The sequence below is a fragment of the Cricetulus griseus genome, chromosome X (genome assembly GCF_003668045.3).
Source record: "Cricetulus griseus strain 17A/GY chromosome X, alternate assembly CriGri-PICRH-1.0, whole genome shotgun sequence".
In the NCBI taxonomy this organism is placed as follows: domain Eukaryota; kingdom Metazoa; phylum Chordata; class Mammalia; order Rodentia; family Cricetidae; genus Cricetulus; species Cricetulus griseus.
This window is the reverse complement of record NC_048604.1, coordinates 126,927,231-126,940,650: the sequence shown is the minus strand read 5'-3', so window position 1 is coordinate 126,940,650 and position 13,420 is coordinate 126,927,231. Positions and strand designations below refer to the sequence as shown.

At 34.8% G+C, this 13,420-nt stretch overlaps 1 protein-coding gene across 1 annotated transcript; it reads right to left on the bottom strand.

Moving 5' to 3' along the window:
• Nucleotides 1-9,615: 9,615 nt before the first annotated feature.
• On the bottom strand, nucleotides 9,616-13,185 carry LOC100767590 (odorant-binding protein-like). Its single transcript, XM_027432370.1, has 5 exons — nucleotides 13,129-13,185; nucleotides 12,701-12,840; nucleotides 11,757-11,827; nucleotides 10,429-10,539; nucleotides 9,616-9,746 (listed from the first exon to the last, which is right to left on the bottom strand). The coding sequence occupies exons 1-5, from the start codon at nucleotides 13,183-13,185 to the stop codon at nucleotides 9,616-9,618; spliced, it is 510 nt and encodes a 169-aa protein (XP_027288171.1).
• Nucleotides 13,186-13,420: the final 235 nt, after the last annotated feature.

Here is a 13,420-nt window from a genome sequence, read left to right as displayed (position 1 = left end):
CTTTCTGTAGTGCTGGATTTGTGGATATGTATTGTTTAAATTTGGTTATGTCATGGAATATCTTGTTTCTCTATCTATAGTTATTTAAAACTTTGCTGGGTGCAGTAATCTAGGTTGGCATCCATGTTCCCTTAGTGTTTGTAGGGCATCTTTCCAGGACCTTCTGGCTTTCAATGTTTCCATCGAGCAAACAGGTGTGATTCTGATAGGTCTGCCTTGATATGTTACTTGAACTTTTTCCTCTAGTGAGTCTTCAACAACTGAGATTCTCTCTTCCTTCTCTTGTATTCTATTGGTTATACTCACATCCTTAGATCCCAATTGTTCATCCAGCCTTTGTATTTCCACCATCCTCTCATTCTGTGTTTTCTTTATTGTTTCTATTTCAGCTTTCACACCTTGATCTGTTTCCAGTGCTTCCTTCAATTTTTTCATTGTTTTTCTTTAGATTCTTTAAGAGAATTACTTATTTCTTGCATTTTTGCTTGCTTTTTCTTCTATTCCTTTATGAGATTTTCTTGTTTCTTTAATGGTCTTGAACATCTTCATGAAGTAGATTTTTAGGTCTGGCTCTTCTACCTCTGTGTTGTGCTTTTCAGATCTTGCTTGTGTGGAGTCCCTAGATTCTTGTGGTGTCATATTGGTCTTTCTGTTGAGTGTGTTCTTATTCTTCCTCATTCCCATATCTTCTTCCAGTGGGTGCAGGTAGGGTATCTGTATCTCTTCTTGTCACCCCGTGGTGTCTGGGCCAAGACTTCAATGTTTGCAGCTATGGATGGTCTTGTCACTCCTGATAGTCTCCTGACTCAGGAGATGTTGGGGTTGCTGAGGGCGAAGGGAGTGTGAGGTATTTCCAGACTCACTGAGGTCCTTCCTCTGTGTGAGGGTCCACTATATGCAGGCACATTCCCAGAGAGATGCTGGAGTTATTGGGGCCTTGGGCAGGAGTAGGCCTTTGAAGGATTCAACAAATGTTGTTGGGGGTTGTACTCTTCATTTACTAGTAAAATATTAGACAAAAATATTGATATCTTCATTGGTGTGTATCAAATGTTGAGTTTTCATTTGTTTCCTTCCATTTGCAAGATTTTAAGATGTTTATTATGTTTCCTCCTTCCTTCTTATTTGTCTTTTACTTTAAATCTCAACCTTTAAAATTTCCCCTCCCTCCTCTCTTTCTCCCCCTTCCTCCCACCTCTGTTCTCTGCCACCATCCATTCATGCTAGATTTCTGTTAAAAAACAATGCAGACCTCCTTTGAATATAAAAAACCATGGCATGTCAAGTTGTAGGAAGACTAAGCACCTACTCTTTTATTAAGGTAAGTCAAAGAAACCTAATATGAGGAATAGAGCCGTAAAAAACAATCAGAATATTCAGAACCATACACTTCTGCCACTCTCAGGAGTCCCAACAGACCAAGCTACACAACTGTCACATATATGCACAAGACATAGTCCATTCCTGGAACTGGTTGTTCCTGCAGTCTCTTGGAGCTCCTATGATTCCAGATTAGTGGACTCTGTGGGATTTCTTGTGATGTCCTTGATGCTCTGCTTTGTACATTTCATCAACTCTCTCTTAAGAAGGATTTCCTGAGATCAGCCTAATATTTTGCTGTGTTTCTGCATCTGTTTCTACCAGTTTCTGGATGAAGCCTCACTGATAAGTATTGGACTAGGAATCAGTCTGTGGGTATAGTTGATTGCCATTCAGAATCATTACATTTACAGGTTTCTTCTCCAGCTGCATTTGATTCTATTCTTCATTAAGACATTTCTTATACTGGGAAGTTTGTGAGGGCTGAATTGTCTTTCATTAATGTGTCCATTGAGAAAGATAATCAATCTGCTAGTTTCCAAAAGTCTGACTCCACATCTCAGTGCCAACTGTGAAGACTGAATGAGTCTCCCATTTTCCCTGTATTTTTCTCTCCACTGTTAATAAAATTTTACTAATATGTCTGTAAATGGAATTATTAATTGTTCTAAGTAATAACAACCCATAGTCAGATATAGAAAACAAATGTTGAGATATCAGAAAGAATGAGCAAACCACATTCACATTTTACCTCTTTAGCATCTCAGCAGACAAGAGAGTCAGTTTCTACTTCTCCCTACTTTTATGCTGTTTCTGCCCAGCTACCTCACTTCTTGTCTGTCTGTAAAGACCTCCTGATCTCTGTGGTTTGCTAGTGGCAAGCTCCATTCTGACCTTCACACAGATTTTATTTGCAGAAACAATATATCACCACACATGTCAGCCTAAATATTACCTAAAAATGGGATGATACAGGTGTAAAATACATTGAGGAACCATCAGGAGGCCCTCAACCTCATGAGGACTGTGTAGCCAACAAGATTTTTAAATGTCTCATACATTCGCAGAACTTTTTGCATAGTTGTGTGATCATCATATAGGTCAGCTGTACTGTAGCATTTCTTGGTTTATTTTTTTAATGTATGTATCCAAAATTTGCAATCAAGTGTCTAAATTAATTATAGAGAATAATAATTTATTCTTCCCTGTGGAAAAATGGCTTAACCCTAACCCCCAACACAACCTATTTTCTGTATTTCAATATGGAGTTAAGAACCTTTAAAATACATATGTTGGTTTAATTTAGCATTTACATAAACCAGAGTCTCTCATAAGCTATTGTCTTGTACATTAACATTTTAAAATTCAGCATCAACAAAGCACCATACAGAATTCATTCACACGGTATATTTCCTATCTATATTAGGCTTATTCTTTTTAAAGTTTTTATGCCTATATTCACTTTATCTAATTTCATTTATAAACAAACTGTTTTAAAATATTTTAAGTAAGTTAAGATTTGTTAGTTTATGCTGCACAATATTACTTTAACTCTCTAAAGGTATCTGCATTTGTTCCTGCTACCATCGTTAAAGATTTAACATCGTATTTAATGAGTTTTTGCTGCATATTTTGATTATATAAAGATGTTTCTCCTTGACTCCCTTAGGCACACAATTGGTTTCAATAAAGGTGAATGGACAATAGCTCAGCAGAATGGGGGAAGGAGATGGTAGTAGACAGAGAGAAAGGGAGGAGCATAACTGTATTATTAGAGAATCTGTGGGCATAGTAATAGAGGGTAGAATGGGGAAGAAAAAGAGAGAGACACCTAGGGATATCCAGGCATACACCAAACAAGAGACACAGAGTAGGACACACAAAAAGAAAGATAAAAATCCCAGAGACAAATCATAGGTGAAGAGAAATAAGTAAATTTCACTAAATAAAAAATGCTAGCCAGAAATGAACAAAATGTAAGGACAAGGATTCATAACTAATAACATGTCTCCATGTCATGATTAAGAAAATTGTTGGTTTCCCAAAAGAAAAAGCCTGCTTGGAGTCAGACTGAGCCATCCAGCATCTGCGGCCATTCCTATATTGAACTGACACCAACAGGAACAGGGTAATGCCTGGCCTTTTCCTGCCCACCTTTCCCTGTTTAAGTCCCCTGAACTGAGACTCCCATTCATATATAACCAAGGAATCACCCATAGAGCCATCTATTATCTGCCACCACTGGAGCCTTGGACCCACCTACACCTAACAGATAGAGCCTTGGACACATAACCACCAGCAGAGGGACAGAACCCACCTGTACCCACTGGAATAAGTGATGAGAAGACAATAGCATAAGAACATGTTCAACCATAAAAAGACTAATATGACACCACCAGAGTCTAGGGATTGTACACCAGCAGTTTCTGTCTGGTAGTCCTGTCCAGTGGTGATAGTGGGGTGTTGAAGTCTGCCACAATAAGTGTTTGAGGTTTTATGTGTGATTTGAGTTTTAGTAATGTTTATTTTACAAATGTGGATGCCTCTGTATTTGATACGTAGGTGTTCAGAATTGAGACTTCACCTTGATTGATTTTTCTTGTAATGAATATGAAATGATCTTCATCTCTTTTGATTAATTTTAATTAACATACTAAATTTTAGATATTAGGATAGTACACTAGCTTGTTTGGTAGGTCCATTTGATTGGAATTTTTTTCCCAACCATTTACTCTGAGGTAATGTTTGTCTTTGAAGTTGAGATGTGCTTCTTGTATGAAAAGGAAGGATGGATTCTGTCTTTGCATCCATTCTGTTAGCCTGTGACTTTTTATAGTCGAGTTAAGACCATTGATATTGACAGATATTAGTGATCATTGATTGCTGATTCTTGTTTGTTTTGGATTTGTTTTTGTTGGTGGAATTTTGTGTGGATTTCCATTTTTTTGGGTTTTGGTAATGTGCTATTATATATTGCCTTTGTTTTGTGAGTGTAGTTCACTTCCTTGGGTTGGAGTTTTCCTTCTAGTACTTTCTATAGGGTTGGAATTGTTGATGTGAATTGCTTAAATCTAGTTTTGACATGGAATATCTCATTTTATACATCTATAGTGATTGAAAGCTTTGTTGGGTATAGTAGTCTCAGCTGGCATCAATAGTCTCTTTATATTTGTAGAGTATCTTATCCTGGACCTTCTAGCATTAAGATTTTCCACTGACTTGTCAGGTATATTTCTGCTAGTTCTGCTTTTATATGTTACTTGGCCTTTTTACTTTGCTGCTTTTGATGTTATTTCTTCATTCTTGATCTTTGTTGTTTTGATTATTACATGGAGGGCAGACTTTTTTGGTACAGAGTATTTGGTATCCTGTAGTTTTCTTGTACTTTCACAGGCATGTCCTTCTTTAGGTAGGGAAATTTTCTTCTATGATTTTGTTGAATATGTTTTCTATACCTTTGAGCTGGGCCTTTTTACCTTCTTCTATACCTACTGTTATTAGGTTTTGTGTTTCCATGGTCTCCCATATTTCCTATATATTTTGTGTTAAGGATATGCTGGACTTAAGATTTTCTTTGGTTGATGAACCTATTTCCTCTAGGTTTTCTTCAGAACCTGAGATTCTGTCTTCCATCTCTTGCATTTTCCCTGTTTTGCTTGCATCTGTAGTTCCTGTTCATTTACCTAGATTTTTTTTTATTTCTGGCATTCCCTCAGTTTGTGTTTTCTGTATTGTCTCTATTTCTCTTTTCAGGTCTTGAAATGTGTGAGTTTTTCACTCATCTTTTTTTCTTGGCTCTACTTGCTTTCTTTAAATGATTTCTTACAATTTTTGGTTTGTATTTTCCTTGATTTCTCTCATTTTTATTTTTTCTTCCATTTCTTTAAGGGATTTTCTCATTTACTCTTTGAGCACCTCTATCTTCTTTATTAAGTTGTTTTTAAGATCCTTCTATTCTGCTTCATCTAGGTTGGGGTGTTCAGGTCTTGCTGGTGTAGAATCTATAGACTCTGGTGGTGGCATGTTAGCCTTTTGTTTTTGAAAGTGATCTTACACTGTCATCTTGCCATCCCTTCTTCCAGTGGGTGCATGTGGGTTGTCTCCCTCTCTTAGTGGGTATGGGTTCTCTCCAGGTGGGTACAGGTGGGTCCAAGACTCGAATGGCTGCAGATGCCATATGGTTTGGTCTCCCTCTCTATAGTCTCATAAATTATATGTATTCATCTGTGGGAAATATACTTACCAATATTATACAATAGGGTATCCTTTTAACTCAAGGGCCAGTATCCTGCTCTATTTTAATACAGAATGATCTTCAGATGAGCCTTTTCTGACAAAAGGCCCTTATATGCCATCTGATTCAGGGATCATCAGTTTGTCTGCACCTAAACTGGAGCTACCAGCCATTCCATTCACCACAATTGACAACCAGACCACAGTACCATAGTGTACCAGGGCCCAGCATTATCAAGTAGAGCACAGAACTGAATTTCATTGCATTATGGTGGAAACTGGTGTGGACCCCATCATTCATACTTATGTGTAAAAAGCTGAATAAAATTACGCATGTGATCCATCTGACAATGGAGTCTGTGAGTTTTTCATATTCTATGCAGGCATGAACCATTCCTGAATTCCCTAGGAATTCTCATGATCTTTCTTCTCTGACTTCTGGTTCCCAAGACCTCCCTCACCAAGGGTGGGATATATTGAACCACTACATATGGGGATTCTATTCTGCCTCCTCCAATCATTGGTGTCTTAAATAATCATCATCAGTCTAATTGGCCCCCATATCATACCCTTGGGCCAAGTGTCTTCTACCTTTCTCATAGAATGGTCTCTACCCTCAATCTATATCCAAGTTGTATGGAAGAATGATAAATGAAGATGCCAGGATCTCCTTTTCTTAGAAAAGTTAGTGCATGCCGAGCCACTGTGGTGTCATGTGATAAAGGAGCAAAATAATACCAGAAATAGCCTTATCAACAAATTCAATAAAGATAAAAATATTATTATGCCTTGGCTGTTGTGGAGATTTTCTTTCTGTCTGGCATCATTGAAACATAAGAACTGCCAGCCTGAGAGCATGATGTCATATGCCTTTGGAGTATTAAAAAAATCGATACAGGGTTAATGAGTGAAAATGATTGGAAAAGTTTACTCTGTTGTCTAAACTTGTGGGGAAATGGTTACAAAAGTTAACTTGGTTCTATCAGTGTTTATCAATGATGATTAAACTTATGGCCCCAGATATGCAAGTGAAAGAGTAAAGACATGTGAAAAAAAAAACGTGTATGATCTATGTATTGGAAAGATACGAATCTATGCCTGTTAACTGAATTTTTTATAAATAAAGAATTATTCTTATTCCTACTTAGTCAAGCTGCAGCCACCACCACATTCTGAACCACTCCTTCTCTCACCTGTTCCTTGTCCTCCATGTGGAACCTGGTAAAACACTTCACTAGCCCTGGGTGGTTAAGTAAGCTTTTATCACTCTAGCTCTATAAATTATCTTGTATACTAAAATGGCAATAGCTATACATTTATCTTTAAGCTCAAGATTGCTCTTAGTATCTGGAAATTTTTCTGGTAGCACATGCAATTTATGATGGTTTTTCTATTTCTATGAATAATATTTTTCTAGTTTTCATAGTATCATTATTGTATGATGTTCATTTCCCAAATATCAATTCTACAATTCTAAGTTTAATGTCTTTACACTATGTAGGTCTTTAAACATTTTTTCCCTGAGATTAGAAGTCTACTTTCTTCTTGGTTATGTTTATGCTGAGACATTTTCTCTTTTGTGTTATACTGAATATGATGTCTTTCTTAGTGGTTTTGTTGTTTGCATATAGAAAGGATGTTGATTTTTGTAAGATGACTTTTATTTGTCATTTTCCTGAAATGATTGCCAGTACTACATGTGTCCTGGTATAAAATGGGGATGTCCTATGTGTAACACCATGTCATCTGAAAATAGGAATTAATTAAATTTGTCTTTTCATATATGTGTGCTTTAAATTTGCTTCACTTCATATATTAGTGTCATTCCTCCATTGCAACACTATAAAGGATTTGGAATAGTGGACATCCAGTCTTCTTCAAGATTCTACTAGGTTCTCTTGTATTTTTTCTACATATAGTATTGTTTTGACCATATGTTTGTCAGAGACAGACTTTAAAATTTTGAAGTAAGTTTCCTCCATTCCTACTTTCTCTGGGAATTTTACCTTGAAAACATGGTGTATTTTTTCAAAGGCTTTTTCTTGATCTATTGAGTTTATCATCTGCTTTGTGGCCTTAATTGAATGTTATGATTTTTATATTCATAGAATTCAATATGTTGAACTAATCCTGTACCCCTGACCTAAAACACCTTAATCACAGTGGTGATAATCTACATATGGGCATGTATTCCTTTTATGATATATTAATAAAGATTTGTTACCTCTAATATTGGGATGTTCCTTTTGTGAATGCTGTTCTTTAGAAATTCCATGGCATTAGAACACTTAGCAGCTTAGATAGCAAATTTTGATAGTAAGAGAAGTAGTCCTATAGATTTCTTCTAAAATTGTACTATTTCTAAGTAATTGAAGACTAAGGGCCATCACTAAACATGAATACATGTTAGAAACACTAAAAGGATGCAGTTGGGCTTTTAATTTCTCTCTCCATCTCCTCTCACTCAATACACAAAGAAACACATATAGACACAATCACATACAAATTCAAATTAAGAAATTGGAAATTGAAAGAAGAGTTTGGTGGTACAGTAATCATTGTAATTAGTTGGAGAATGAATGTGAAAATGATGTGAAAGTACATTGCATACTTAGAAAGTATAGATGACAGCTTTCTTTCAATGAAAATCTATGTCATTACTTCTATTTACATCTATGGCTTATACATATTGAATGTACTTTGCATTTGTTATATCTTTAAACTTCAAGAGACTATATAGAGCAACATTCTCTAATATCTTCTCCTTTTCATTTTCCCGAACATTGAAATGTTGCATCTGTCTTTTCTGTTTTGAGAGCTAACTCCAGTCTAAGGAATCATTGTAATACAAAGAGAAAATTTAAATCTATAAAGTCATATTTGTAGGGCTTTGTAGGTATGCAATATCATTTTCATGAATTTATTCTATTCTTCAAATATGAATGACTCTAATGTTTAAAATTTAAACATATCCTGATTCATTTGCTTGTTGAAGTCATTTACAAAAGATAATCTCAGATGAACTTTTGAAAAAAGATTTCTCCCTCTCTTTTAAATAATATGGAACATGGAGGCAGAATCAAAGAGTTGGTTATGGGGGATCTTTTAGTGTGTTAGGACTATTAACCACATATCACAATGTACGGAAGAAAGTAAATTTGAAGCACAACCTAAAATTCACTTTTGTTTTGTACTTGCCCATGGATCTCCACTATTTATAACTTTTTCAGTTATTACAATAAGTTGGTGTCCATACAGAAATCACTTGTTTCATGAGTGAGTGATATTTCTTAGTGAATATCTGTGTGCTTTTAAATGAGTTCAATTTCAACAGGTCCTTATTGCATCTTGAATCACTTTATTTAATCATTAAAAAGGGAAGTACAGCTCATAGATAATAAGAAGTGGAAGAAAATGCAAGCCAAAAAATTGAGATGTGTATCTTGACATCACAGGAGTGGGGAAAATTCATTTAGACAGAAAAGATGGATTACAGGCAATACTGATTCCATGGTCAAGAGGATATGATGCATATTTCTCAATCTGTTGTTAACTGTGAAAACAGGAAACAGAAAACTTAACACATGTTTGAGTTGATGGGAGAGATTTCACTCTTTAGCGTATATGAATACAAAATTAAATCTAATTGTATAGGGTATAGAGAAGTGATTGTACAAAAAGTGTTCCTTTCCTAGAAATCAACAATTTCTTGTACTTTGTATTCTATGAGAGCACTTTTCAGCTTTAAAGACAAATGATATTTTGGCTTCATTTTGCCTAATTTTAAGCTCATTTTTTCTTTGTCACATACTTATTTTTGTGTAATTTGCACAAATCCACTCCAATATCAAGATGGATGGGCATTGCTTCTGTTTGTACTTACCTACAGTAGTAGGTCATAGGACAAGTATCTGTAAAAGAACATGAATGAGATGGATAAGTAGAGACAGAAATATTATGAGAATATAAGGACAGTTCTGCAATGGTTACTGCTGGAAATAACTGAAAAATAGAATATGATTAGATATAATCTATTCAAGGATATATATATATATATATATATTAGAGCTCAAAACTATCATTGAGGTTACCTGTAGTCAGAACTTCTCGAATGTTTTCTGGAGGAATTTTCTGTTCCTTAGCAAGTTCTTCAAGTCTTCCATATTGGTCATTTTTCAATGTTTGACCTTTTCCTACAGTGCATGAATGACAAGGACAGCAACATGTTCATTAGAATTTTTCAGATTTTATATTGATTCCTTAGTGTCTTACTGTAATACACAATGAAAACTGCCAACTTCTCCAAATTCATCTACCCTGGTTGTTCAATACTGTCAATAATAATTTCCCCCAAGATCCAGAAATACATTTAATGAAGTCTAAATAGTGGTATGTCATCACTTTCCAGTGTTTCAGGGTGCATCAGAAAACAAGAATTCTTTTCTAGAGAATTTACTCATCTGGATCCTATCCACTTTCAAAAACAGATTTATGAATGCTTGTCAATGTAACTTTCCCATTTCTCCTGATTATATACTCTAAAATTTATATTTTAATTTTCTACCTATTTAATTATATGACACTCAAAATGGTCTGAACATTGATAAAATTATATTTACTCCTTCATTGCAGTGAGGAAAGATGATCATGAATATTTTTAATATCCTCCACAATCACCCTCAGGTTTCAAAGTCTGTGCTACTCAAATTACAATGCAATATAAGAATTTGTCTATAAACCAACAACTGGATTGACAGATAATGAACAGGAGTGTGTACAACCAATGATACTGTACTTGGAGTTGAATCTGGCTTAATCCTCATTTTCAGCATGATAATTTCACTACTATTTTAGAGAATTCACTGTCATACTTACCAAGAGCAAAAAGCAAGTGTGTTTCCAGGCCATCTCTATCCACATTCTTACTGATAAAGACAAGAAACTCTTTTGTTATAACCATGGGTTTAAATATATTGTCTCCTTCAACTGTAATAATAAAGGAAATACTTCAAAACTCAGTGTCACTCATTTTTCACTTTTTAAATAGCAACTGCTTGCTAATAATATTGTCCCTGCCTCTGGCAGTTGTCTCTTTTAAACTATGATATGACATATGTGTGCAAAGCTATTTCTGTACACGTAAGTTTAACCCTTCAAATATGATTATAAATCCTAAGTACAGACACTTTCCCTTCTATCTGAATTGCTTTTAGTCAAGACTTGTAGGAGCACTCTGTTGGGCATTCCTCCCCTTTTCAACTATATCCCAAATTCTACTTGTCATTTCCAAAAAGCGTAAAACTTTGGTATCATACCATGGTAATATTTGGTGTGTAATTGTATATGTATGCAAAAATAGTCCATACTAATTAGTATTTTGCATGAACATTATCATCTTGTGATATTCATGATAGAAAATGGGGTTAGGATGAACAATTTCAATTTACAAGACATTCATCATGTGTCTGTGAGTCTCCATGTATTTTTGTTTATCTCAGTGCTTGTACATTTGTGTGTGCTTGTGTGTCTGTGAATTTGTGACAGATTTCCACTTACTGACATTTATTGAATAATACATTTGGTCACAGCAAAGTAAATGGATTTTAGGATATGGTCACATTCAATTACAGGACTTTTAAAAATGTAATGTTAAGCAAGCATAAGAATTACCAGAAGACTGTCCCCCGTTCACTTAATATCAAACTAAAAGTCAAACTGTGTATAATTTAGTTGAATAGTGTGACAATTATTCTAGAAATTCTCACAAAATTGAAGTAGTCAGTCTCACATTCTTAAACAGATTTTCCCACTAACTGCTTTTAAAAATTGACATTTATCATTCAATGGTCTAAATGTTATGATCTCTACAAAATATGAGAAAAGGAAATAACACTGTGAATTTGTATTTTCCATGAAACAGGGATGACAGATAATGTCTGTAATATTAGTACTTTATAGCCTGAGGCATGAAATTTGCAAATATGATTGAGGCCACTGAGACCTGTTAGAGAGTGGCAGTCCTGTCAGGTAACAAACAGACACTTTATAAAAAATAACTAAATATTTAGTAGAAATAAATTTCCATGCAGGAAATTTTTGGAGACTTTTTGTTAGAATTATTATTATTACATAATAGTGTTCTTTTCTATGTAAACTTCAGAAGACCTACAATGTACTACAATGTACCCAGATCTTGTACTTACACTGGGTTCTGTAGTTGCCATCTTCTTGCTTATACCCAATAACTGTTGTCTCTGAGCATTGGCCATTCAGACTAAAAGTAAGAGAGACGATGATTTATTCTTTATAACCTCAGAATTCATATTAAATGTCTCCAAATGTTATAATGGAATTGAGAGTAATACAGTCAATGAAATGTTCATAGTGCTAGGGCCTACCTTACTTTTCATATTTTTCTTTAGAATATATCATCATGTTCATAATCATATACATGACTTTCTTCATTTGTGTCAATTTTGCCAAGTGTCATGAATACTCTAATTCCTTATACAAATGCCACTATTAACTGATTATGATTTGCAAAATGATAATTCTCATTTTAGTCCGGTGATAATATACACACAGTTTTATATGCATGTGTTTTTATGCTTTTGTTTGTAACCTGAAGTTTATGATTGTTGGTGTAAGATCGAAATGTTCTAATTATTTTTCATCCTTATGGTTTAATGCACTATTTCCTTAAACATTTTCATCTAAATGTCAAAGAGAATCTGAGAAAGGGTTTGGCAAACTGTGTTTGTTTGACCTGTTTGTGGAATCTATGTTATTATACCACTGATTGAATAATATAACATGTATGGTTTTGACTCAAATGCTCACACATTCATTTTGGCTTACAAGAAATGAGATCCTTAGAGTCTTCTGCATCTAATATTAGAGCACAAAATTCAAACACAGGTTTCTGACCACAAGGATTTCTAAGAAACACCCATGGATTTGTTGATAGTAACTAACCTCCGTATGGTGTCCAAAAGTAAACATATCATGAAATAATATAATCACATTGCTAAAGACAAGGCCTTAAATTTTTTTGACCAGAAACAGAAATTCTCCTGTAAATTTATCATCATAAATACTGAGAAATGCAAATAGTCTGCTCAGGTAACATGGTTGACAATTTGCTTACTTTACATAAAATGTGATTTCCAATTTATCACATTCCTCATGACAAATAATTTGACGAGCATAAAGTCTCATAGTTCCCTGGTTCGCTATCTTCTCAACGTTGTCAGCACCGATGGCAGTGCTAACCCAGTGTCCTTCAAGCTGAAAAACAACAAAGACAAAGAGAAGATAAAAGCAGGCATTGGAATGTGAGGTGACATTTGCATCTCTGATCCCAGTCCTTGGAAATAAGTAAAATTACTGGAAATATCAATCAATAATATTTTTCATTAGTACATGATTATATTTTCAGGCAAAGAGCATAATACAGGGTAATATGATGACTCAATTAACATAGCATTTTAGACCTGGGATTTTGGGGAATTGCTTATGTTTTGGCCTCATTTGTTATTGAGGAACCTCAGACATGGTCAGACCAAATTTATTTACCTCAGAAAGAGCATGAGCCAGACCAACTGCCAAAGCCAGCAGCAGTATCTTTGCCATGGTGGTGCCTGCCTTGATCTTCTGCAGAAGGTCAAATTTGGTTATCAGTTTTGAAGGAACTGAATTGACACAGTGTTTTATAAAGCTAGTTATAGAGAATGTCATGGAATTAACCAATGTTTTTGCATTACGTGAACTTACATCTTTTCATTATTTTTTATTTGGCCCTGTTGAATGCTGTATGATCTCATACCCTAAACAAATAAGCTTATTCTTAAGGTCAGGTTATTTTGGA

Excerpts from the sequence above, each read along its gene's own strand:
- LOC100767590 (XM_027432370.1), bottom strand. The coding sequence starts at position 13,185 with ATGGCAAAGATACTGCTGCTGGCTTTGGCAGTTGGTCTGGCTCATGCT. Across the intron at positions 12,841-13,128 it reads TGGCTCATGCTCTTTCTGAG|CTTGAAGGACACTGGGTTAG; the intron begins GTAAATAAATTT and ends GTTGTTTTTCAG. Across the intron at positions 10,540-11,756 it reads TGGCAACTACAGAACCCAGT|TTGAAGGAGACAATATATTT; the intron begins GTAAGTACAAGA and ends TTATTATTACAG.